Source organism: Xenopus laevis, chromosome 1L (genome assembly GCF_017654675.1).
Source record: "Xenopus laevis strain J_2021 chromosome 1L, Xenopus_laevis_v10.1, whole genome shotgun sequence".
Classification (NCBI taxonomy): domain Eukaryota; kingdom Metazoa; phylum Chordata; class Amphibia; order Anura; family Pipidae; genus Xenopus; species Xenopus laevis.
Genome location: NC_054371.1, coordinates 181,996,327 through 182,024,027, shown reverse-complemented (window position 1 = coordinate 182,024,027; position 27,701 = coordinate 181,996,327). Strand labels below are relative to the sequence as shown.

General features: G+C 36.8%; 1 protein-coding gene across 1 annotated transcript in view; it reads right to left on the bottom strand.

Moving 5' to 3' along the window:
* Positions 1–6,140: 6,140 nt before the first annotated feature.
* fbn2.L (fibrillin 2 (congenital contractural arachnodactyly) L homeolog) overlaps positions 6,141–27,701 on the bottom strand; it is a 142,749-nt gene continuing 121,188 nt past the window's right edge. Inside the window, exons 50-65 of the mRNA XM_018264131.2 lie at positions 27,262–27,414; positions 25,588–25,653; positions 24,686–24,811; positions 24,421–24,540; positions 22,559–22,681; positions 22,316–22,447; positions 21,289–21,414; positions 18,759–18,965; positions 17,876–18,001; positions 17,206–17,328; positions 15,747–15,863; positions 14,396–14,524; positions 13,299–13,418; positions 11,300–11,531; positions 9,971–10,169; positions 6,141–9,033 (exon numbers count right to left, since the gene is read on the bottom strand). Coding sequence (XP_018119620.1) covers positions 8,665–9,033; positions 9,971–10,169; positions 11,300–11,531; positions 13,299–13,418; positions 14,396–14,524; positions 15,747–15,863; positions 17,206–17,328; positions 17,876–18,001; positions 18,759–18,965; positions 21,289–21,414; positions 22,316–22,447; positions 22,559–22,681; positions 24,421–24,540; positions 24,686–24,811; positions 25,588–25,653; positions 27,262–27,414 — 2,468 coding nt within the window. The 3' untranslated portion in view covers positions 6,141–8,664. The remainder of the gene's footprint in view (positions 9,034–9,970; positions 10,170–11,299; positions 11,532–13,298; positions 13,419–14,395; positions 14,525–15,746; positions 15,864–17,205; positions 17,329–17,875; positions 18,002–18,758; positions 18,966–21,288; positions 21,415–22,315; positions 22,448–22,558; positions 22,682–24,420; positions 24,541–24,685; positions 24,812–25,587; positions 25,654–27,261; positions 27,415–27,701) is intronic.

Genomic DNA, 27,701 nt, shown 5'->3' with positions numbered 1-27,701 from the left:
TGTCCAAGCAAACTAAATAAAAGAAGGTCACAGTGGTGTAACTATTGCAAGAGCCTGACACATAAAGAGGCATTTTGCTGATGCAAGGGGCGGGACAATGTAAAGCAAGCAGCTGATGACACAGAGCAAAGTTTTTCCTTCAAAATAAGTGAGAGGCAATCTAACGGTTTAACACCAAAGGGAGTGATGGTGGATACAGGAGCAACATCACATATAATTACAAACAAAATTTTAAAAAAAGAAAAAGATTTGATGAGACATTCAAGCCGGAGAACCACTACATGGAGTTGGCGGACAGTAAAAATACTTCTGGTATATCCCTGAGAGGTGATGCAGAAGTGTTTCTGACTGACAGCAAGGGGGAACAGAGTAAAGACAACGTTACTAAATGCACTGTATAGCCCCTCATATCCACAGGACATTTTCTCTGTTGAAGCAGCAACAAGCAACAGCTCATCTGTTAAATTTTGGCAAGATGGGAGTGAACTGATCCATAAGAATGGTACCAAATTCACCATCAAGAAATATAATCCACTTTATTATCTGAACACTTTTGGTGAGACTGGTGACAGTTGTCATGATATTCAAACCTGGCATGAAATCCTTGGTCACTGTAATTATGGTGATCTTTTAAAACTGCAAAGTGTAGTTGATGGAATGAAGATTAAGGGTAAGGTTGATAAGTCTAACCTAAATTGTGAAATTTGCACCCAGGGAAAATTTGTTCAGAACAGAAACAGAGAGTCTGACACCCATGCCAAACAATCACTTGAACTAGTACACATTGATTTAGCAGGCCCCATAGAGCCAATATCAAAAGATGATTTTAGATATGCCATATCATTTCCTGGTGATTACTTTGGTGCAGTATTTCTGTACTTTCTGAAAAATAAGAGTGATACAGTATTAGCCACAGAAAAGTTCATTGCTGATACTGCCCCCTATGGGACTATCAAATATATATATACGGTCTGATAATGGCACTGAATTTATGGCAAAGAACTTTCAGTCTCTGCTCAGCAGAAGAGCATAAGACATAAGACAAATGGAACTGCTGAGAGAAATTGGAGAACACTATTTGAGATGGCAAGGTGTATTTTACTTGAGAGTAAATTGGCAAAAGAGATATGGACATATGCAGTAATGACTGCTGCTATGATTGGCAACAGGTGTTTTAACAATCTTTTAAGGCAAACTCCATACTACATGCTAACTGGGAGAAAGCCTAATCTATCAAAGATGAAAACGTTTGGGTCAGAATGCTTTGCATACCAGTAGGACATAAGGAAACGACCCAAAGTGTGAAAAAGGGAATTTTTGTTGGATATGACAAAAATAGTCCCTCATACCTGGTGTATTACCCAATCACTGGAAAGGTATTTAAACACAGGCTAGTAAAGTTCATTACAAAGAGTGTGACTGAGACTAAAACTGATGTGTTAGATGCTAATGATATTTATAGGGAAAGGGGTATACATCCTATATTAAAGGAACAGTTCAGTATAAAAATAAAAACTGGGTAAATAGATAGGCTGTGCAAAATAAAAATGATTCTAATATAGTTAGTTAGCCAAAAATGTAATGTAAAGACTGGAGTGACTGGATGTCTAACATAACAGAACACTACTTCCGCTTTGCAGCTCTCTTGGTTTCCAATGATTGGTTACCCTGGTGACCAAGCAGTAACCAATCAGTGACTTGAGTGGGGGCGCATGGGTCATAACGGTTTTCTTTTGAATCTGAGCTAAATGCTGAGGATCAATTGCAAACTCACTGAAAGGTTATGTCCCATGTGGCCCCCCCTCAAGTCACTGACTAACTCAGAGTTAGAGAGCTGTAAAGCAGGAAGTAGTATTCTGGCTATTATGTTAGACATCCAGTCACTCCAGCCTTTATACATTACATTTTTGGCTAACTAACTATATTAGAAACATTTTTTATTTTGCACAGCCTATTTACCCAGTTTTTATTTTTTGCACTGAACTGTTCCTTTAAACCCAAATCTAGATGAGGTCCCCGTATCTGAAGTTGAGAGTACAGAGGGCAATGATAATGGCCAAATACAGGACAGCCATTGTACAAGATGCCCCAAAAGGGACAGAAAAGCCCCTCGGTACTTAGATGACTATGTATTAAAGTCAGATTGTAATGATCAGATACTGACACACATTGACTACTGTTACAGAGCACATGATGTACCACAAACTTTTAGAGAAGCTATATATTCATCCCAGTAAAATATATGGCTTAATGCAATGAAAGATTAATTAGATTCACTAAAAGAGAATGATGAGTTCACATTGACTCTACCAGAAGGTAAAACTGCAGTGGGGGGGGGGTAGATGGGTGTATGCAATAAAAAGCAATGCAGATGGATGTGAAACATACCAAGCTAGATATGTTGCTAAAGGATACAGTCAAGTAAAGGGAATTGATTACATGGACATTTTTTCTCCAACTGTGAATTTTACTTCTATACACATTTTGATGCAGATGACATGTACAAGACCAGATTTGAGCTGGGTGAGAAGTAACCTGTATCAACAATTTTCAGAGCCAAATGAACAACATTGGACTATTGTTAAACATGTGATGTGATTGGTACTTTTGATTTTGAGTTAAGCTACAGAAAATCTAAGGAAAAGTTAAAACTTGAGGCATATATTGATGCTAGTTGAGCCTCAAACTACTATGCTGGACGGTCTGGCTCCAGATGACTATTACAACCAAATGTCCCTTTGGTTAATGGAGCCTAAAGAAAAGAGCAGCTTGTGCATATCTTCTAAGGTCCCACCCGGGATTTGAACTCTAGACTCTGCGGCAGCCATGGTGCAGGCACCTTACATATCGCCCCACAGAGTCTTTGCAAGACAGCCCAGCTCCAGATGACTATTACAACCAAATGTCCCTTTGATTAATGGAGCTTAAAGAAAAGGCAGCTTGTGCATATACTCTAAGGTCCCACCCAGGATTAGAACTCTGCGGCCATGGTGCAGGCAACTTAGCTGTCACGCCACAGAATCTGTGCAGGGTTGTCAGGCTCCAGATGACTATTTTAAACAAACATCCCTTTGTGCATTTACATTGACAAGAGGCACCGGTAGGCAATCTTCTGTCTGACCGAGTCAATACCCCCCTAGAAACCTTAGCAAGGGAGGCCTTTCATATGGCCAAACGGTTACAGCACGTGTCAGGGATGCCGATGGTCGTGACTTCGAATCCTGCCTGCGACAGAAACTTATTGTCACTGGAATGGCTCGTTCGGTTAAGGAAGTAAGTCAGATGGCGTGTTGACCAGTGGAAGAACCACTCTGGATGAGTCAGTGCAAGCCGTCGTAATGGCCCAGGTGGGAGCTGCCACCATAGCCCAGAGGGGTGGCCACCATGAGCGCCTGTGATGGAATACAGGGGGTCTTGCTGAAAAAAATGGTGGGTGGTGGTTGGTCTTGCTGAATGAAACTGTATGGTTGGCCTGTTATACAAGCAGATGATACAAGGCTAAATAATCAATTCTGACACTAGTTGCGCTGGTTTCTGTGCTGCCATGTAGTAATTATCCTTATTAATTGCCTTATACTGTGACATTTATATTCTTTGTGTACTGTAAATTTTGAGTCGGTCTCTACGCTCAGTAGCTGAAAGCAGTACAGAGCATGTGCAGTGAATCAGCTTAAAAGAAGATGGGGAGCTACTGAGGAGAACATCTGTATGGCAGGGTGATGAGAAAGAAGCCCTTTCTGCACTCACGCCACAAACAGAGTCACTTGTTGTATGCAAAAAGCTCATTTAGACAAGCTACAGTCATTTTGGAACAAAGTGCTTTGGACTGATGAGACAAAACATTGAGTTATTTGGCCATAACAAAAAGCACTTTGGCAGAAGAAGAACACGGCATTCCAAGAAAACACCTGCTACTTACTGTCAAATTTGGTGGAGGTTCCATCATGCTGTGGGGCTGTGTGGCTAGTTCAGCGACTGGGGCCCTTGTTAAAGTCGAGGGTCGGATGAATTCAACCCAATATCAACAAATTCTTCAGGATAATGTTCAAGCATCAGTCACAAAGTTGAAGTTACGCAGGGGTTGGATATTCCAACAAGACAATGACCCTAAACACACTTGGAAATTTACAAAGGCATTTATGCAGAGGGAGAATTAGAATAACCTGGAATGGTCGTCACAGTTCCCCGACTTGAATATCATCGAAAATCTAGGGGATGATTTGAAGCAGGCTGTCCATGCTCTGCAGCAATCAAATTTAACTGAACTGGAGAGTTTGGAGAAATGGTCAAAAATACCGCCATCCAGAATCCAGACACTCATCAAAGACTATAGGAGGCGTCTAGAGGCTGTTACATTTGCAAAAATTGGCTCAACTAAGTATTGGTGTAATATCCAAATTTATGCACCTGTCTAATTCTGTTATGATGCATATTGTATAGTTACTGTTAATCCAATAAACTTTATGTCACTGCTGAAATACTTCTGTTCCCATAAGGCATGTTATATATTAAAAGGAAGTTGCTACTTTGAAAGCTCAGCCAATGAAAAGGCTGTATGATTTGTTTTTTTCACAATTTTTTGGGGTTTTGTGCACAGGAACGTTTCTGGAAAATGTATTGATAAATAAATGGGAAAAAACCCATGCGGATTTGGTCATAGATTTCAGAAAATAATGAGATAAATTCTGACTTTGATAAATAGGCCTCCCCAGGGAAAAAGTCCTGGTGATCTTGCATTACTTTATCTACTTATACAAGAAATTCCTTTCAAATCATCACTAATTGTAAGAAAATGATTGTGTAACTAACATCTAGTTTGTAAGGAGGAGGGCGTTAAAGGGTTCCATTAGGCATACAGTATGGAAATGCACAAAACAGGGCACATTACTGTGCCCATTAATATTCTGTACAGAACTATATAGCACATATTTGCCAACCTCAATGGTTTATTAAGGAATTGAACACACAATTGACCTCCTATAGTCTAATATTGGTTTCTTATTCCACTCAAATCTGCCTAAAAATCAGAGAACATCAGTAGAGCCCATCCATGCAGTTATTTGAAAAAAAAAACAAAACAAAACTTCATTGTGCATAAAAAACATGGCAATTCAAGTCACAAAATTGTACTTTGCACATTGTGTCTGATAATAAATGTCCTTTGTAGTGAAAGCTGACCCACACCCAACCCTAACCCTGCTGTTTGTTACCCACACCCAACCCTAACCCCGCAAACCACCATATATATATGCCTGCGCCTTTCCGGGCCCCACTGTGATGTCACAGAAGGAGTGGGGCACGCAAGCACAAATCTATAAAAATCATATTGGTTCCAATGGGTTACTGCTCAGGTGCAACGTTAATTTACCCAGTGTTTATAAATGATCCCCAATAATGTTTCTTGAAAAAGCATCTGTGTTTCAGTGCCAGAGAGTTATTGCTCCAAAACAGACACAGTGGGGTTAGCAGTCATGAGTATGTGGGCTAGGATAACACAGGATGTTTGATAGACCCAACCCTCTTATGTGAATTTCTAAACCCAGACAATGCAGTTTAGACTCAAATTTCTGCAGGACTTGGAGGGTAAGTGGGACGGGTAAAATAGATTTAAAGAAATGTAATCAGGAAGTCATCTTGATTAAATATAATAACATGGCTACTGCTCTTTCTAACACTGACTCCTATTTTTGTCTCAAACTCTTTGGTCTTTCTTTATTATCTCATACATTTTTTGGTCTGTTCTGCTTTTATCGTATTGTATTGTATTTATGTTGCTTGCTTGGTCAGATTCATGTCCATGCCTAAATATTGGGAAGGGGTTTTTTTTACAGTGAGAGCTGTGAAGATGTGGAATTGTCTCCCTGAATCAGTTGTACAGGCTGATACATTAGCTTTAAGAAGGGGTTGGATGGCTTTTTAGCAAGTAAGGGAATACAGGGTTATGGAAGATAGCTCATAGTACAAGTTGATCCAGGGACTAGTCCAATTGTCATTTTGGAGTCAGGAAGGACCTTTTCCCCCTCTGAGGCAAATTGGAAAGGCTGGATGGGTTTTTTTTTGCCTTTCTCTAGATCCACTGGCAGGTTAAAAAAAAAGTTTTGCATTTTTAGCTGTATTGTTTTCAATGAAAACACAGATTCTACCCCAAAATAAGTTTTATTGCAAGTAAACTCAAGTTAACCTGATACACACTGGTCTTTATATAAAACACAAATGCTTTTACATTTTAACATTTGTCAAACACATTTTTTTTTTGTTTCCTAAATGTCAAAATTACAAGTTGCTCTTCGTAGGCAACGGTCTTTGGTCGACTCAGGTCAACATTATAAAACTTGCACGGGAGGCTAACATGGCACAGTAACGCTGTAGCAATAATGCAACTCCCAGCATCCTCCTGGAACTTCTGCCATACACAGAGATGCTGGAAGCTATAGAACAACAACAGCTGGGGTGGCATAGGTTAGCCATTAGGGAAAATGTCTCCAAATGTAATAAAGGTGTTTCACTTCTTATATATGACTAGTTATAGGCACCAATTGTCAAAAGTGCAAATATTGGTATGCCTGTTCCTATTATAAATTGTGGGAATTAAAAAAAAAATTAGACTAATAATGATAAATGGATAAAAATAAAAACATATGGTCTGTGTACAAAGAATGAATTGTGCACAAAGAGCACTGGAAGTAAATGAATGCCCCTATGTGCTTGATAATGAACCTATAATGCATTCACCTTCAATGATGAAACAGCAAGCAGGAAAACAATTCCTCAATGGAAAGCACCACATTGCATGTTGTACAACACATTCCTGGATATGTAATGAGCATTTACAGCACAAGTCAAACTGTAATACAAAGTTTACATAAAGGGAATTGGGATTAACAACCCACCAAAATGTAGTTGATGTTTAATAAATTATTTCCATGAATAGATGCTATTTTCCGTTTATTGTTTATGAGACGTGTTTTATTAGTAAAGTAAATGATTTTTTGTAGAAATAAGGTATGAGGATCCAAATTATGGAAAGAACCCTTTTCCTATAAACATCAGGTCCTGGGCATTCTGCATAACAGTTCTTATACCTGTATATTTTCCTGCTGCAAACAACTCCCAGGCTGACACAACAATTGGCTGGATAGAGAGGACATATGTGGCACGCTTGGGTTGTTTGAAGCAGTTTCGTTTGCTTGATAAACACAGTAATATAACAGTTAGTATCTCAAAAACAAGAAGAAATAAATGCTAATTGATATATATGAAACAGATTTATTAAACATCCACTACTGTGGAACCATTCCCCTTTAAAAGTATTTTGCTCCAGCAGGTAAACATACATTTATGTCAAATCCTGGAAAATACACAGTATAAGGCCAGTGCATGGTCTATAACATGTACACATATACATTGTATTTAGTTGCTCTTAAAATGCTGCTTTCCGGTTGTTTAACATCCTTCCCTGTAACAAACTCAGTGTGGACCATAGGTGTGTTGGTCACTATAGTGTGTGAAATGGCTCAAGCATAACAACATCCCAATACACAACACGTCTCCCCTCCTTGAATTTTTTTTTAATATTTAACTATGTACTCTATATATATTACTGCAGCAAATAAATAAACATTTACATTGCATATGGGACAATAGCAAAATACTCTAGTAAGTTGCAGTCTAGCTAACTAATCACATAAACAATGTGTGGATGTTTCTATCTGTTCGTATATTTAGCTTGATTTTCTATGGTAGGCCTGGATCGTACCATACAGAGATAACATGCCTGGCTGAAGATTGTGACTCCAGAAACCTAAAGTACATGAGTTATATTTTTCATAATTAAATTTAGTTTCCAGAACAACTCTTTACAGTTCAATAAGTTCTATTTTACACTCTCAGAGACTTGGAAAACATACCTGGCCTTGTTTGATGGCTGAGCAATGTAACTAAGCTAGTTTTTTCAGCTTTGCATACTGTGCTTCTGCAATCTTGTGTAGACCTTAAATTTAGGCTTCATGCGTGCCAAGGAAATTGGCTTGATTGAGCTTGAGTTTAGTTGGATCAACTACTCTGGTCGGAATAAGTCAAGTCACATTTGTACACATTATTACTTATTTAATAATAAAGCTCTTGTATCCTACATCTTCCTAGATGCAATGTATTCATCTCTCTCAGTGTGTAAGTGCCATATTGATCTAACTAGATGGACTGACTGGGCCCAAAGTAATCATTAGGCAGTTGCACAAGTCTGTAGTTTGCAAGAGGCATTAATGTGCAGTGTCCAAACCTTAACCCTCCAGCTGATGCTGTACCCAGGTCACACACTTAAAACTCATGAATTCATTCTTACTCATCCAGAAGTTGCATTATTTGAAAATGACCACTGCTATGACATCTTACAATAATTCACATTGTGTGATATATTCATTCCTCAAAGAGTAACCCAGGCTACCACTGCAATGTGTACAGTATCCATGGCTGATATTTCTGTAGAAACCTTTTGTCGCTGGAGCCCCTACTTGATCCTTCCTTCAAGTGAGTTTGCGTAGGTCATGTTAAAACTTAAGTTCCATTAAAAGAAGTCACTGCCTCCATAAAGCTTTCAAAATTATAAGACATGCTGAGGTGGATAAATAGGGGATGGATGTGATGGATCTGCTCTGAGTTTGACACTTAAATCAACTCTATTTGAAGTCTTATATTGAGAGATTCCCCAAGTTCTCCAAGGAGGTAGTTTTCTTCATGTTTTTGTTCTAGTTCAATGATGTCGTTTTTCTTATAAAGTGGAATGCTAGTGATTTCCAGTGTGTACGTTCCTGGCAATATCTTTTGTGATGCATGGAGGTAGCTTAGTCCATCCCTCTGGTTTATGCGGAACATGTTGGTATTGCCTTGAGAAATAACATAGCGTACATGGTTAGTGAGGGGTCGGATGGCCGGCAGAAGTTCCAGAATGTGCTTCTTTGAGTTTATATGAGAGATGTTTAGCACCATTTTGAGTGGCAAATCCATATCTAGGCTCTTCAGGCTTATTTGCCCATTCTGCACAAAACAGAGACTGGATATAAGGGCATGGAAATACACACAGGAAAATAAAAATAGAGCAGATTTCATATGATCCATTTGAAGACAGAAAAAACAAAAGATATGGGACAGAAGTGGGTTTCTTATGATGATTCAGGTGGTACTAAAAAAACATATGATTATATACTATACATATATATTTATATAAAATACATTATTACATATTATCAAATAGTGAAGATTTATAGATTAGAAACTTCAGACTTCAGCCTCGTGCCTTTATATGGTCATGGAACTCCACATTGACTTATAATATCTTTATAATACACAAAGGCCATGAATATCTTATAAATGATATCCTTTTAAACGGTGAATTCTGATGTCATCAGTTATAAGCGGTGAGTAGTGATGTTCACACTGGCGAATTTTTGCTAGCGTTAGCCACTTCGCCCTTTAGTAAATTTGCCCCTTGGCCTTCAGCCTCCTGTTTTTATATAGTCATGAAACTCCTCTGTAACTTATAATATCCTTATATTTTACAAGAGGGGGTGCTTTATTCACTATATAAATGGTGCTTAGTGATGTCATTTGTTATAATCAGAACTTAGTGGTCATTTCTGTCACATGACTCATTGAAATTGTATTATAATAAATTAAGTATGAGGATAATAGAAGATATGAGGATAATAGAAGTCACCTCGACGTTCTATGACCTGAGCTTTTTATATGGTCATGGAACTCCTCTGTAACTTAAAATATCCTTATATTTTTTAAGAGGGGGTACTTTATTCACTATATATTTTACTATGGGGGTACATACCTCTCTATCAATCCTGATTCCATAATTACCCACAAAAAAATGTAACTGTGTTAAAATGTACTCAGTACTCATCTATGGGGTACTTGCTAAATCAATAATAATACAAAGCATGCTTTGTGAATCTGAATGACCTACCTTTGCAAGCTCTGTATTATTAGCATTTCTTTCAAGTTCTTGATTTTTAGCATCTCTTTTGATTCTTCCAGTTTTCTTTGAGTAGCCATTGACCTGACATTCATAACAACCTTCTGGGGACAATGCATTATCCTCACTATTTTCTATGCCAGCTGATAGATACTGGCCTCTGTTAAAGCCTATTCCGGACACGCAATGCCTACAAACAAACACATACAGTTGTTATAAATACACATAAAACCACAGGCTGATTAATACAGATACTTTCATTCCAACTTTTGTAATGAACAAAAAAATACGATACATCAGAAAACGTTTTTAATCAGTGGATGTCGGTGTTTAATTATTTAAGTACTTTTTTTTCCATGTTCAGGCTCCCTTTTGGGGGTCAAATATTTGTTTAGGTTAGATGTTTACAAACAGGGCCGGAACTAGGGGTAGGCAGAGTAGGCACGTGCCTAGGGCGCAAAGCTGGGGGGGGCGCCAGGCACGTACCTGCTCTGACGCCTACCCCATTGTCTGGTCCCGTCTCTCCCCGACTTGCACGCATATATTTTTGGAATTGTGCATGTGCGCACAAAGTTTGGCGCATGCGCACTAATGCGCACTTTCGCGCATGCGCGCCAGAGCGTACTTTCGCGCATGCGCGCTAGAAACTGCGCTCAGCCGGCGCCGTACCCGGCCAGGTTGCCTAGGGCGCCTGGCTGGGTTAGCCCGGCTCTGTTTACAAATATAGAGTAATCTTGCTGTAGTGTCACCGAAGTATCCAGAATAGATTTTACCATGTAGCCAAGATCTCCCTTGGATTAATTGTCAGGGTCCCTATCTACTGAGCAGCCACCACCGAATTCTCACAGTTCAGGAACTCCTGCTTTAGAGCAAGGTATATTGTCCATTGTCTATATTTTGTAATAGCATTGCCAAAGAAAGCCTATACCATTACCTATAGTATAAAAATGTCGACAAAGACCAGTGATTCCGAACCAGTGGCTTGTGGCAACATGTTGCTCTTCAACTCCTTGGATGTTGCTCCCAGCGGCCTCAAAGCAGGTGCTTATTTTTGAACTCCTGGCTTGGAGGCAAGTTTTGGTTCTTAAAAAACAGGTGTACTGACAAACAGAGTCTCCTGTAGGCTGCCAGTCCACATAGGGGCTACCAAATGGTCAATCACAGTCCTTATTTGGCACCGCCAATGAGCATGGTTGTATTGCTCCCCAATTATATTTACATCTGAATGTTGCTCACAGCTAAAAAACGTTGGGAGTCTCTGACCTAGAGGGTGTGTGCATTATCATATCTTGTGTTAGTTTATCTGTGAACCATTCTTACCCTTGGCCAACTCTGTAGTATCCAGGAGGACATCCACATAGATAACCGCCTTCAGTGTTGGAACAGCCATAATTGCAAGGATTCTTTGAACTTGTGCATTCATTAACATCATGGCAAGCAGAGGAAAACTGTTCAAAGCTAAATCCAGCAGGACAAGCACATTTGTAGCTGCCTAATGTGTTGAAGCAAGAAGCAGAACCACATGTGTTTGGGGTAGCACATTCATTTTCATCTAGGGGAAAAAGCACATTAATACCAGGTAAGGAAATATACTGTAGACATATCAGCATTTACAGTGCAAGTGACTCAACAACACTGAGAGGCCTATTTATCAACAGTCTCATTTTAATTGTTTTAGAGGTTTTTGAAACTATGATTAAAGGGGTTGTTCACCAAACACGTTTTTCAATTCAGTTTTTAGATTTTTCCCCAGAAATAAGGACTTTTTCAATCAATTTCCATTATTTATTTTTTACTGTTTTTCCAAAATCTAAGTTTAAAGTTGAATGTTCCTGTCTCTGTGGTTTCAGTCTGGCAGCTCAGTAATTCAGGTGCAGTTACAGTTTTGAACATTTAGTTGATACATTTCTCAGGAACATTTCTGGAGTATTAGCAACTATTGTATCAATTCTAACAGCTGCCTGTAATGAAACCCACAGTGTAATAACACTTTACACTTCAATATTAGAAAAACGGTCACAAATAGAAAGTAGGAAAAAGTCGTTATATCTGCTGATCTATCTGAAAACAACTAGTTGTTTGAAGGTGAACAACCCTTTAAATTCACTTTCTCTAAAACCACAAATAACATGACATTTAATAAAAGATCCGAATAAAGAACAAATACACGGAAAATAACACTGAACAATCTTAACAATCTAAAAGACAACTTTTACTTGGCGAAGATTTGTATTAGAGGTTTTCCTGGTTTTTACACTCACATTTTTAGAGCTTTATTTAAAGAAAATAGAAAAACTACAAATTTTTAAGAGATTCATAGAAGAAATCGAAATTCAATTGCTGGTAAAACAGCTGTGATACTGAGAGATGTCTACCCCTTGCATGGAGTCCCAATAATGACATATTGCCTCATGATGTATGCAAATGAAATTGCATATTAGTGGTAAATTACAGAAATCCTAAAGCTCGGGCAGATCTGTGCTTTGAAGATTTGCATGGGCTGCCCTGGCATAATTAATAGATGATTCATTTCCTCTTTGCTCGGGAACATGAACTTACAACATTAAAGATCTCTTGTCTGGAAATATTTGGGGCACCATGGTTCTTTTGTACTTTGTTATTGATGCTTTTTTAGCTAACACAAAAAAGAAAAGCCCACTCTCCAGACATGTACAATTCACAGTTTTCAGCCTTTGAAGCTGCTGCCAGGAAGAAATGTAATCCACACTTTAGGCAAACTGCTCTGCTCTTATTAAACTCTCATTGAGTGTTCTTACTATGAAACAAAGGTCATATAAAGGCTATTAGACTACACTGGAAGCCATCTGCAAAGGACACAATGCTGTTTAAAGTCTTACACAATGTTTTTTGTTGCCTACGATAGTGATTTCCTAACACTTTCCTAACACACAAAACTGAGAATAAGAGTAACGTCTTCTCATCAGCCTACATTCTTAACAGCATTGTCCTTACAAAGACATTTTACCTTACAAGAGAATAAATATTTAAAATCTATATTATAATTTGAATTTCATACAAACCACAAATGAGAATTTTAAAATGAAAGTTTTAAAGCTCAAACGCAGTTCTCAATATTTATTCTGTACTGGAGGAACTGCTGCGCTTTTTAACTAAAGAGACTGCACCTCTAATTATTATTGTAGTGAAATATATATAAAGTGTTAGAAATCTCATTCTCCAAACTGTTGTGTATTGATTTTATGTTACTTTAAATGGAAAAACATTTTTCTTTCCTTACAAGTGTGGGAACGGAGGTCTGGGCAAGGCAACAACATAAATATATCTTTAAATAGCTTACCAACACATTGATTCCACTGATAATGCTGAATATACCCCTGGGGACAGCTACACCTGTATCCGCCATTGATATTCTGACAACCATGTTGACATCTGTGAGTCCCGACACACTCATCAACATCTACAACAAGAGAAATACACAAGATAGTATTCAACAAGCGGTTACTTTTTTAAACAAAATGATTGCATAATAGTATCCGTAAACATTGCATATATTATATTCATTATATCATCTGAAATATGAACAGTGTATATATTTAGTAAAACCATCAAGTGAAGTGGAATAAATATAGTTAAAAGGGGACATTTTAGCATTATAGTATGTCATAAATGTACTGCAAGAATTATCTAGTAGAAAAGTTATATGCCAGAGCATGTGCTTATAGCTGAATTATAAATAAAAAATTGGAATAGATAGTAACATACAATTGCTTTCCCACTAGCAATAAAACATATCTTTGGATACTGGGAAACCCAAGTAATCACAACAACCTATTGGGCACCAGTTCATACTGGAAGGCCAGTCCAATCCTCTTAAACAGTTTATAACTCAAGGTACCAAGAATTTATGAGAAAATAAATGAAACTCAAAATCATGGCCTATAAATGTACCAGGGAAAGAAAGTCTCCCTGGCTTCTGTGTTAGTTGGATCAGTCTCTGGTAACCCCGCTATGGCACCAGCTCATTTGGGGGTTGCTCTTTATTTGACTTGTGTGCCTGCTTAGGAGGCAAGTGTCAGTTTTCAGGGAGCAGCGGAGAGCTGCTTGTTCTGTAAAGGCTCTGTTCACAATATATCTGTGTTCTTGGCGCAAGTATCCATTTCGGAACCTGTCTACTTTGATTTGTATGTTTTATTTATAAATGATGCATACTGACATCAGAATGCACCATTTATAAGGATATAATTTACAATTAAGTGCATAGGAAAATTACCGAACTGTAAATAACAAAGAGTATGGCCACATCCTTTATGTACTTATTTTTATTAGACACACTTCTGTTTGTTAGCTACAAATATAAAACACACCCTGTAATACTATCAAAAATATTAAAACATCTGCCTGCAAAGTAAAAGGAATACAGCATATAACATTTACCTTCACAATTAATTCCAGTCGAATCCAGAGAATATCCTCTTTGGCACTCACAGGTAAAACTGCCGGGTGAATTCTGACAAACTCCTTTAGGTCCACATAAGTTAGTCTGTGAGCCACATTCATTGTTGTCTAAAATATATTAAGTTTGGTAACAATATTAGCAAAACAATAGTACTCTGCATTGGTCGGCTTCACATACACCAGGCACAATTATTGTCATGGACTTGGCTAGGTCTGTCTTCTGGTCTCTGTATGTCATCAATTACTACAAGTATGATTTACTTTATGTTCACGATGGAATACCTGAATCATAACAATCTAATCCATTTCTTATGGATCAATTTAATTTATTGATAGCCTGGAAAGCAATATTGATATTGATTTAATCTTCTAGAAATATAATTAAAAAGAAACACTTGCACATGGTATCCTATGGGACTCAACATCCTAGAACAGGTTGCTCTATTAAATGCAGATTTGACTGAAATTTATATTCGCAAACAAGTTTCTGGAAATCCTGTAGGATTCCAAGATCGAACTTTGACAGATCTTCCACTATTGTGTCATATAGCAAAACTGTACATGCACAAAAATATCATTTAAGAGGTGTATCGTTAGGTTGGATATGGAATGTTAGTGCAAAATAGCACCTGGGGTTTTCCAGATAAAGGGTTTTTCTGTAATCAAGTCTACTAAAAATCATTTATACATTTAGGGGCAGATTTATAAAGGGTCAAATTTTGAAGCGTAAAATACTTCGAAATTTGACCATCGAATTAAAATACTTTGAATTCAATATTGAAGTCGAAGTATTTTTCACCAAATTTGGCAATCGAATGATTTTACCTCGATGTGTGAAGAAAAATGGTCTAGTAGGGCTAACATAGCACTTCGCAAGGTTTAATTTGGCGAAGTATTGAAGTCGAAGTTTTTTTAAAAGAGACAGTACTTTGATTATCGAATGGTCGAATATTCGAACGAATCAAAGTTGAAGTAAATTCTAAGTCATAGTATCCTATTCGATGGTCGAAGTATCCAGAAAATTACTTTGAATTTCGAATTTTTTTACTTCGAAAATTCCTTCAAATTCACTTCGACCCATGATAAATCTGCCCCTTAATAATAAACCCAATGGGAATGTTTTGCCTCCAATAAGGATTCATGCAGCTTACTTAGGATCAAATACAAGACCGTTTTTCCAGAAAAAAAGTTAATCATTTAAAGAATATTTTAAATATTTCCTTCCTGTATAACATTATACCAATGAACCAGTGCACATTTTTACATTAAAACAAGCAAGTTTCTTTACAAATGTCGTATTTTGTACATGTTAATCTGAGATTGTTCTCACCGATGCAAGCAGTGTGATGTTGTGTAAAACCCAGGGGACATTTACAAGTGAAACCTCCAATGGTGTTGACACAGAGAAACTGGCAGTTATGCTGTTTGGTTTGACATTCATCCAGATCTAAAAGAAACAATAGACTTCAGTTCAGCAGTTTTTTGAACACATGGATTCTCTTCCTATTTCAGCCACAAACAGGTGTATTTGTGCATTTGAATGTGTTTTTGTCTAGAATTTGTGCCGACGTTTTACAATTACCAGACAGTGCATCCAAAGTGTTTCTATATTTATATCCGGTGTGTGACCACAGACACATGCCCATGTTGTAAAATACTATGATATGCATACGTTTGCTTTTAGAGCAGGCTACATTTAAAAGTATAACTATGTGATATAACTATTGCTAGATTATTTCTGAGATAACACTAGTGTCCAGCAGAGCAGAATAGTCACTTTTGTTAGCTTTTACTGTATGTAATATATGTGTACAGTCTGGGAGTGGAACAAAATTCCCAATTGTTGGGGGTCTCATGTCTTCAGTTCATCAGTCCTAAATAACCCATAAAGGTCCACAATGAAGAAAAATTGTTGGGTTAAAGTAAACCCAGCTTTGAGATGAGTACTCGGCAATAGCATGCCGGATATCATTCACTGGGGTTATTTTGAGATATTTCTAGCTTGCAGGAATGGACAATAGCATGGCCGGGGCTAAGGGGAGTTGTCAAACTTTTAAAGGAATTGTTTAGTATAACAATAAAAACTGGGTAAATAGCTGTGTAAAATGAAAAATGTTTTCCAATACAGTTAGTTAGACAAAAATGTAATCTACATAGGCTGGAGTGACTGGGTGTCTAGCACAGTGGTCCCCAACCTTTTTTACTTGTGAGCCACATTCAAATGTAAAAAGAGTTGGGGAGCAACACAAGCATGAAAAAGTCCCTTAGGGTGCCAAATAAGGGCTGCGATTGGCTATTTGGTAGCCCCTATGTGGACTGGCAGCCCACAAGAGGCTTTACTTGGCACTTTACTTCGTTTTTATGCAATTAAAACTTGCTTTCAAGCTCTGAATTCAAAAATAAGCATCTCCTTTGAGGACCCTGAGAGCAACATCCAAGGGGTTGGAGAGCAACATGTTGCTCGCGAGCTACTGGTTGGGGATCACTGGTCTAGCAGAACAGAACAGAACACTACTTCCTGCTTTGCAGCTCTCTTGGTTTCCACTGATTGGTTACAAGGCAGACAGATATGTTCTGTTCTCTTATGTTAGACATCTGCTCACTCCAGCCTTTATAGATAGTATTTTTGGCTTACTAACTATATTAGAAACATATTTTATTTCTATATTCACCCAGTTTTTATTTTTACACTGAATTGTTACTTTAAGTTTAAAGTACAAATCAAGCAAAATTAGTAAAAAAAATAAAAGTAAATTAATAAAAAATAGTTAATAGATGACTCCAATTACCTTTACAGCTTTTTCCGTCCTCTTGCAAAATATAACCACGTGGACAAGAACACTGGTAGCTGCCCTCTGTATTCTTACAGATGAAGTTACAGGGCTTGGGAGACTGTGAGCATTCATCGAGATCTGTGTGAAAAATGCATTCAAATAACATTAGATACAACGATAACTATAAGGGCTTCTTTTTCTGACTTCTGATATAATGCTACCTATAGACAAACGAAAACATTAAGGTGTGCTAGGTATGATCACAGGATTGTACCTGGTGTCAAGGTTTCTTTGTTTATATTTAAGGATTAAATGAAGCAACAAGAAGTCAGATAAGTAATTTTAAGTTAATGCATTTAGTCATATAATACAGGATTCAGATATGTTAGTCATATCTTTAGCACATTTACCATGTGCCCAGCCCAACTGACCGCTAGCCAGCTGAATGGGAGAGCTGTATTTTAATGCCAGTTTGGAAATATCATGTAGGAAGTATATTTTTTATTCTTGTCTGAGTGGGAGATAAACAATATAAAGATCAATAAAACATTAATGATTACATTACATACTGTACATTTGTGCTCGTGGATTTTTACCCAAGCTATTGCCTTTATTAATGTTACTGTATTTGTATGTATTAAAGACTATTTATAAATAAACTATAAGATAAAGATAATAATCTTACCAACACATGCTGTACCCCCAATGTCAGTTGTGTAGCCGGGGTTGCAGAAGCATCTGTAAGAGCCAATATTGTTGATACATTGCCCATTTCGACAGAGGTTTGGCATCACTTTGCATTCATCAATATCTGTGCATAAAGATGGTGATAATCCTTAGGTGCAGGCACATACAGTATATGCTCTCAATTTACCCACAAGATGTATAATATTAACGGAGTAGCTGACAAGTTGGCTTTATGAATGTACCTGCAAGAGAAACTGCTATGCAAAGTAGACTGAACAACTTGCTTATTACATTATTTACATTCTACTTTCACTTTGCCTAGATATCTAATCCTATTTTAAATCATTTAAGTCAACGTGGTGTTATTTGTTAAAGGACCAAAGCTGTCTGATATCTGCATAAAGTTATTTCCTACTACACATCATTAGGCATAGTTTAGTGACCACCACTGTCATTCCTGTAACAATAAACAAGGGTAATTCCTGTGCAACATTTGCTTTTGGGCGGCTGGTGTTGTCTGACCTGACCATATCTGATATCATTTCTATAACTCTATAAAATATACTGAGTGGCCTGAAAAGAGAACCATTATTTTAATAAACACTCATAGTGGCAGTGCAGCTAATTTAGCAAATCTTTGGTAGAAGCAAAAAAGTTGATTTCTGATCATTAGAATGAGCTGTAGCCTCTATAACCTAAAATTTAAACAACCTTTTTTTTGACCATTATTGGTAAACACAGTAAATAATGTTCATTTTATTATCTTTCCCCTTATACAATATGTTGACCTCTGTTATACTGTCCTGTTTTTAGTCTCTTCTCAAAACCATTGTTTCCCACTCTTCACTCTCTCTGAACTTCCTAACTGTATCTTGCCGTACCTTTTCCATCAGTTGTGTATCCTGGGCCATGTGGGCACATTTTTTTGTACTGAGCAGTGCCTGGAAGTGGGCAGATCTCACACTGGTTGCCCCAGCCTCTTCCTCCATTACAGCAACACTCAGACTTTGTGACATGGTTTCGGCTGCTTGAAGACATCTGGCACATGGTTTGTAACACTTCAGCAAAACAAAATCCCTGGCGGGTATCTATGGAAGACACAGATATGAGAATGTAGTCATTTTACTAAGTCCTGCACATTTTCCCAAAAATGTTGGGAAAGAATGAAAATACAGGAACATTTCCTGAAAACGGTGGCTACATAAACAAACCAATATACAGGTGAACAAGCTAAAAAAGTTTTGTGGTTCTTGAATCTTTTCATGGACCAAAATCTCAATCAGATATTTACTTTTTCATTCATTAAGAAATATTACCACATGCCAGCTGGGACCTACCGAAGTATGGTGACTTTTTGACCGCATGATATCATTTTATCAGCTGGTTGCAATGGTAAAAATAATCAAAGAGATTTTATATTTAACAATTTGTTTACAAAAAAAAAATTGAATCCTTATTCCACACCTGCAATTTGCTAAGTTTTAATACTTCATGCACGTAAGAGACTAATTTAAACACAACAGTCAGAAATCTCTAACATATATTTCTTATTGGGCTATAAATGATATACAGGTATGGGACCTATTATCCAGAATGCTCGAGAACTGGGGTTTTCCGGATAACAGGTCTTTCCGTCATTTGGATCTCCATACCTTAAGTCTACTAGAAAATCATGCAAACATTAAATAAACCAATAGGCTGGTTTTGCTTCCAATAAGGATTAATTATATCTTAGCTGGATCAAGTACAAGATACTTTTTATTATTACAGAGAAAAAGAAAATAATTTTAGGATTATTTGATTATAATGGAGTCTATGAGAAACAGCCTTTCCGTAATTCGGAACTTTCTGGATAATGGGTTTACAGATAACGGATCCCATACCTAAACTTCCTGGCAGCTGATTATCTTCCACTGGTACCATGGTTGGTGGTGGGGGGTTGCAAGTAAGACTGCTATCTATCTGGATTGCATAACAATACCTAATAATGGAAAGCCAAGGACCCTATGAACACCACAGATCTAATTCATCTCCATATATGATGTATGGCCAGCTTATGCCATGAAATCTAACAGATGAGTGCGAAAGCTCTTAAATGGTAAACATTCTCTTATATATTCTTATATACTCAACACTCACAAATGTACATTAATGTTTAAGAACAGACAGTGCTAGGGCTAATAATGCGCATCCCATTGAATATTATTGACACGTGTGCACACAAAAAATTAATTTGAATGTAAACGGCTATTAAGTCTATATAATACAAAATATATATATGATCCAACTTCTCCAGACATATACAGTATTTATGTTGTAGAAAAATATGGCTGTGTTCCCAGAAAGTATTCCAGTTAATACAGAATTACTCTAATAGATTGGCATGGGGATATTTTCATGAGCGAAAGTTACTGAAAAACTTCATCAAATGGAATGTGTAATTAAATTTTTACATAAGGCACCTCTCCTGATTTCTATATGATATACAGCCTCTAATTTGCACCCTAATGACTTTTGCACATCATCCTACCTATGCCTTCTCAAACATACGACTTTCTTTTGTTCTGTTTTGTAATGTGAAATTGCAGTTACCTCCATTTATTTTAGCTCAATCACAGGTAATATGAGCAGAAGAACTGCTTAACAATGCAATTCAAAGCACAGTGAAAACATATAGTATGGGGCCAATTTCTTAAACCACAACTTTTTTGGGTAGTGCTTTTTGATGGCAAAAATCAGAAAAAGTTTAGGAAAATAAGGGGCAACTTTTCCGGGATTTATTATGCGGCAATTTAGAATCTGAAAATACTCCAGCTAAAACCTGTTGAAATCATGTAAAAGTGCATAGCACAACTGGAATATCTTTCTTTGATTTGTGATTTAAGAGGTTTTTGGGTGTTTTTGATGCTAGCTTTTGTGCGACAATACTAAAAAATCATAGTTATTTTGTGTTTTAATACATACAGTGACTTTGACATACTTTGTTTCTAGACAGTACATGTATTTGTAAGAGCTGAGCTTGCAGGCATTCAGACATCCCAACTACTAGAAATATGGACGGCCTGAAGAGCCTGTTTCTTCTTAAAGGTCATCTTGCCAAGACAGACCTAACCTAACCTGCATTTTTAACACTAAGAAGAATAAAGTGGACTATTTCATCCAAATAATCTCAAACTGTTACTCAGTTACCTTGATACATGACTGTACATTACTAGATACACTGCCATTTTTGACAGAAGCGTTTTGTCATTGCTCCTTTCATATACTCTATCATGGCCCTGTCCTTTAATCCCAGCCTATGACCACATTTTCACAAATGACACATTTAATTTTACTGAAAAATGTGAAGGCTTCCTAGTAGCTATCTTTATTTGTGATTTGTATAAAAGAATTAAAATAGAGTATAGTTACCAAGACACTCGGTTCCTGATGGAGTTGACTGAAACCCTTCATTGCATTCACATCGATAGCTCCCAATTGTATTGACACATCTTCCATTTTCACAGATGCCAGGTTTAGTACGGCATTCATTTTCATCTGCAAAATTCATTTTATAAAGTGATAAGCGGAACATTTTTTTATAGAAAATTTTTAAAATGCACATTTAACATAACAAACGAAATATTCCAATAAAGAACCTAAAAATGTAATATGTAATACAATATTCAAACCTTATTTTAGGGACAGAGACATTTTCACATTCTTCATCATCTTAACAGTTAAGGGGCCGATTCACTAAGCTCGAGTGAAGGATTCGAATGAAAAATACTTCGAATTTCGAAGTATTTTTTGGGTACTTCGACCATCGAATGGGCTACTTCGACCTTCGACTACGACCTTCGATTCGAACGTTTCGAACGAAAAATCGTTCGACTATTCGACCATTCGATAGTCGAAGTACTTTCCCTTTAAAAAAAACTTCGACCCCCTACTTCGGCAGATAAAACCTACCGAAGTCAATGTTAGCCTATGGGGAAGGTCCCCATAGGCTTGCTAAACTTTTTTTCGATTCAAAGGATTTAATCGTTCGTTCGAACAAAAATCCTTCGATCGATCGAACGAACATTTAGCGCTAAATCCTTCGACTTCGATATTCGAAGTCGAAGGATTTCAATTCGAGGGTCGAATTTCGAAGTATTTTTTACTTCGAAATTCGACCCTTAGTGAATCTGCCCCTTATAGTGACAACTAGAAAATGTTCTGAACGTAATGTTCTGAATCATGATATAAGATAATATGTGCTTGTTTTAGAGAATGCACTAAGATATTTTAAGTTGTAGCTTAGCAAATATTTATGGGCCCACCAGTATACCGACAGTGTGGGTTTGTATTGTGATCACTGCACTGTGTCTTTCAATAAATGCAGTCGTTGAGCCAAAGGATTAATTATTAAAAGCAAACTGTCTTTGTTTTGTCCCACAGCAAGTAAAGAACTTACCCATACACCCTTCTCCATCTGGTCTTCGTACCATTCCAAGTGGACAAATACACATAAATGTCCCAATCAAGTTTTTGCAAACCATTCCTCTAGATTCACAGTCATGGAAACCTTCTATGCATTCATCAAGATCTTAATTAAAAAGAAAAAATAATTCAGAAAAGAAAGGAAAGGCATACTAGGCTAAAAAGCTTCCCAGATGTTAAAACAACAAGACCTTAATCTAGAATAGACCTGACTTACCTTTACACATTTTCTGGTCCTCCCTAAGAATGTATCCTGCTGGACATGTGCACTCATAAGCCCCATAAGTGTTAATACAACGAAATGCACACAGTAGTGGATTCAATATACATTCATTAATATCTGGAAAAAAAGAAAATTCCATACATTGGATAAACAAACAATTCTAATTTCATATTGATGGCATATTTTTCTACACAAATCATTTATAATAATGGTAATTACACACAATACATGTTTGAATATGTTTAGTAGTGTTGTGTATTGTATACAAAGATGGGTAATGATTCAAATACAAATCAATTATTTTGGCTTTAAGCCATGAACTCCTCAACCAGTTGTTTTAAGCCTGGATAATTCAGATAGCCTTGGGATATTTGTAGAAATTCATATACATTCCAAAAACATTATTACTAAGTAAAGGCTAGAATGGTGTGAACTGACACAAGCCACATACGTAAAGAAACAAAAGCCCTAGTAGCCCTAAAACAAATACATGAATAGCTCCTTGGTATTATCAACAGAGTAGGTACCAGTTAGCCTAGATTTGGCTTTGAGAGTGACCTCATCAACTAGATCCACTAGACTAAGTTTAGGATCACATGTAAACAAAAGCCCCTGGTTTATGTGAATGCAATAGAACTCTCTCCACAAATCATAAATATAAGCAGAAGTAAAATGATAGAAGTAGACACCTATTGAAATGTATAGTAACTGTTATCTGAAAGCAGTCACATATCCTTTAGCTGCACAGGCACCTATACTGTGTATAAAATATTTCAACTGAATGTACTGATCTGTAGCTGAAACTGCTGTTTATGGAGAATGTCTAGGAATATAAACTTGCCTACACAACAAGTGGAGGCCTATTTATCAGAGGATTTTAGTGGTTTTAGAGGTTTTGGAACCATGACTTAACTCACCATTATTGAAAATGTGCTAAAAAATACAAATACCTCAAACCACTCAGACAATCACTACTGAATTTTTTTTTAAAAAAAGTCTGAATTGATTTACAACAGTCCAATAGGATCAGCGCAGCTCCCATTGACTTCTATAGGACCTTGACAACTTTTTACCAGGCAAAGTTTTGTATTAGTGGTTTTTACACAACTTGACTCCTTAGAGCTTTTAAAAAAAAAACAGAAAAACGACAAATTCGTTGAAAAAACAAAACTTTATTGTTAGTAAATGGGCCCCCTAGAGTCAATATGCCTTTTTTTAGACTGGCTACTGAGAAAAAGCAGTAAAACACGGATAACTTCAACGTTTACCATATAGTGCAACCTAATCGAAGGAATTCTAAATTAGACTACTAATCTCCATGGTCTTCAAGCCATCAACAGGAAAGATGTTAAGAACATTGGCTTATTTATCATTTAAATACTGCAATAATAACGAACTGTCAGAAAAACCAACTGCTTCCAGCATTACATCAAAAATGTCTTTATAGGATGTTAAACAACTAATGGCAAAAAGTAAAATGACCTGCTAAAAATATTAGTACAGGCAAGGTCTCCATCTTTTACTAGTCTCCAGAAAGTCTCCTATTAAAAACCAAGGGATAGAATGATTCCAAAAAATGTAATTAATGTTTTTATTTCTCAGTGACTGTGAAAAGAGTAAATATTTTATTTTACATTTACAGTTTTTCTCTGTTGACTGTTTAAATACAGGACTGCACCTGAGTGGGGCTGATGTTTAGGTTTCTTTGTTAATATTTAAGGATAAAGCGAGTCGGAAAAGTAAAAGTGCCTATATTTGCTATTCTCTTAGGACTCATCTTTGTTTTTGTTTTTTTAAGTGCAAGAGATTGATCACAGCTATTGCATATCACTGCAAAAAAGTAGGATTGTTTTTACCTTCACAGACCATCATTGGTCCAGGTTCAAAGCCTTCATCACACAGACACTCAAAAGTACCAATGACATTTGTGCATGTTCCATTTCCACATGGATTACCAATTGAACATTCGTCAGTATCTGAAAAATAAAATGTTTAAATCATATACATATTTTTGGAACCTATTAAATGTATGGTACTGTTCACATGAGGGGAAAGGCAAACTACACTGATAAGCCAGTATGTATAACCAAGGACACATCATAATGAAAGGATAATACTTACCTACACAGTTAACACCAGTATAATCTAGATTATACCCCATTGGGCATTCACATCGAAATGAGCCGTCTGTATTTATACAATGCCCATTTGCACATATTCCTGGGTTTTCTAAGCATTCATTGACATCTGAAAAATATATTTTTATTTTCATTAGCAATACAGTAATATACTTTTGTTATGTGACTATTCATAATTATGAAAATGTAGTAGCATATAGACATAAATACTAAAGAAAATTTTAAGAAAAAATGCTAAAATGATCTAAGCCAGCATCGTCCTACTGATGGGAAATTATCCCAAACAAAACTAGTAATAGATAAAGACAGGCCAGTTGAATAGCAAGGGACTGAAAAGAGGACAAAAGGACAAAGTATTGCCAGTGATGTGTCCTGTTTAGTTTAATTTATTTAGGATAATATGCAATGTATGCCAAAGATTGTAAGAAAATACATAACAGAAACCAATATCCCAATAAAGAAGATCGAATAAAATGGGAATGAATTCTGACAGGACCAGACTAGGACTAGGCAGGATAGGTAAGGCTGCAGTTTGGAGGGAGTATAAAGCAGAACATGATTGAAGCCTAGGAGGAGAGGACAGGGACATCTGATAGGGATGAAGAGAGAAAAAGTGTAATTCTGGGGAGGAGGAAGCAAGGACATTGGTGGCTTAAGTGATGGGGAGGTGGGTTTTGCAAGTGGCATGATGGTGGGGTAAAGGCATGTTGTGAGCAGGTGCTTGGCCAAGTGGTATTTCCCTGGGCAGCAAAACTACATGCCTGGAAACCAAATAGTTTATGGAATGTTATATGTTTTTTCAGTTTTAAAATGAATGAAGAAACATGCTTTATTATGGAAATAAAATGTGAAAAACATATATAAAACATAAAAAAAAATCTATACCTTCTCGTGTATCTCCAATGCCTGGGATGGTTCCATGTCCATATGGACATAAATCTTGAAATGACACTAAAATAACACACGAAACAAAGGAACACATTAGGTATATGTGAAATCTATCATATATTCTTGAAATAAACTGAAAGAGTAACAAAAAGATTTCTTGCAAAACTACTGTCTGAAACTTGATAAAAGTAACATTTTAGGTTAATTTCCAGTGTAACGTTATGGCATTACTACTATTACATGGCATACAAGAGAAAAATAGCAAAGTAGAGCCAAACCAGATCAAAGTAAAGAGGTTTGGCTTTGCACAGTATGAGAACCTTCCACTGAGAAGGCAGCAGTTCTGTCTTCTTTCCTCAGTGAACAGTTTCCATATTATCTATCCTAAAAATCTCTTCTAAATTTGGCTTCTCATGCCCCATCAGCTTGTCTGTGTTCCTAACTGGCATCTTCAAATCAAAGACTAATGTAGCTGAAACAGAAAACCGCAACATTTTTAAAAACATAAAGATTATGCCAGCTACGGACTTAACTTTGGAATTATTTTATATCTCAAATTATTTTATTACAAACAAAAAATGAACTAATCTCAAAACAAATAGGATTGATGGTCTTGTACTAAAGCAGACTAATACAGCTTTGGCTAGACAAAACCTCAGAGTTGCTTTCAAACTCTTTTGTCCTATGCTGTCTACATTCTTGCATGCAACTAATTGTTTGCCACAAGCTACACTGCCAACATAGTAGTTATTTATCATGTGCTGAATTTCCATTCAATTGTAACAGAAACTGAGCACATGAAATTATTTAAACAGAAAAAAACCCATATGTTTATATGAAGTAGTGACACCCCCAGTAGCAGATATCCAGAGGATTTTGCAACTGCAGCAGCATGACCCAAGAAGGAAGTAGGGTTCCCGTTGGTCATTCCCTATAGGAGCATGCAGCAGCTTGAGTCTACAGCAGTCAGCTATTTATGTTGCTCTTTTTATCAAAATAATATGTTGGCATCAGTACCTAAAAAAAAAATCAAATTTCAACACTGTAATGGAAGAACTTTTCCAAATTGTTATATCCCCAATGACTTAATTTTAAAGCATAGTGCATTCATTTTCGAGTTAAACACTGCAGTCAAACACATTCTGACCAACTGACACAATGATCAAGGCAGTAAATACTGTCCTAATAAATTTGAACTGCTGGGAATTTATCAGAATTCACGCAGGATAAATGTGAATAAATCTGACATCCCCATGATACAATTTTTGTTGCTGTCAGTATCTCTTTACACCAAGGTAATTCAGCTGGAGGTCCACTGGCCATCCTATTGGCTGCCTCAACTTTTTTGTATGCAGTCCAACCCCCAAATGTTGTATGTCAGCTAACTGGCCATCTGCAATGGAAAAGTTGGATGGTTCTCCTTTAAACAACAATCACTTTTGAACAGTAAAGACTACCTTGGCTTTCCTTAAATGTAATTATTGCTAGAACTCTTTGAGTTGCCATACTTATGATGTATGTTGAATTCCAGGAAAAAAGGAGACAATTATTTTTTTTATTTTTCAGTGGTTTTGTGTAGTGGTGAGACAAATACCCATTCTAATAAGTGTTCTTGCAGCCTCTAATAATGTACAGTGCAGTGTGCTCTTTTAGCAATAATCTACCTCATACCTTCTCCCTCCTTTGGACACAGTTCACATGGATCGCCCCAGCCTTCACCAGGCATTTTGCTACAGCAGCATTTTGCTTTAGTGCTGTTATATGCTTTAGGTACAGAACACTTTCCATTTTCAAATCTGGTAAAACAGAAACTCTGACGTGTGTCTAAAAAGGTAAAGAAAGAACAGCAAACAAAAAACAATTAAGTAGACTTTTACCCATAGGTTCATTATTTAGTCTGCCCTAATATTGTCAAGTAAAAGTCTCAAGTCTGTAGGTCTAAGGGTCACTTGACTCTTTTTACTTACATACAAAAAACAGGATTATTGTTAAGTCACTCAGAAGACTGAAATTATTTTTATTTTGTTTCAGAGAGCACCACTAAGAATATTCTATAACTTGCTTATTCTGCTGTCAATTCTTTGTGGCCATGCCCCTAATGATATTAGGCC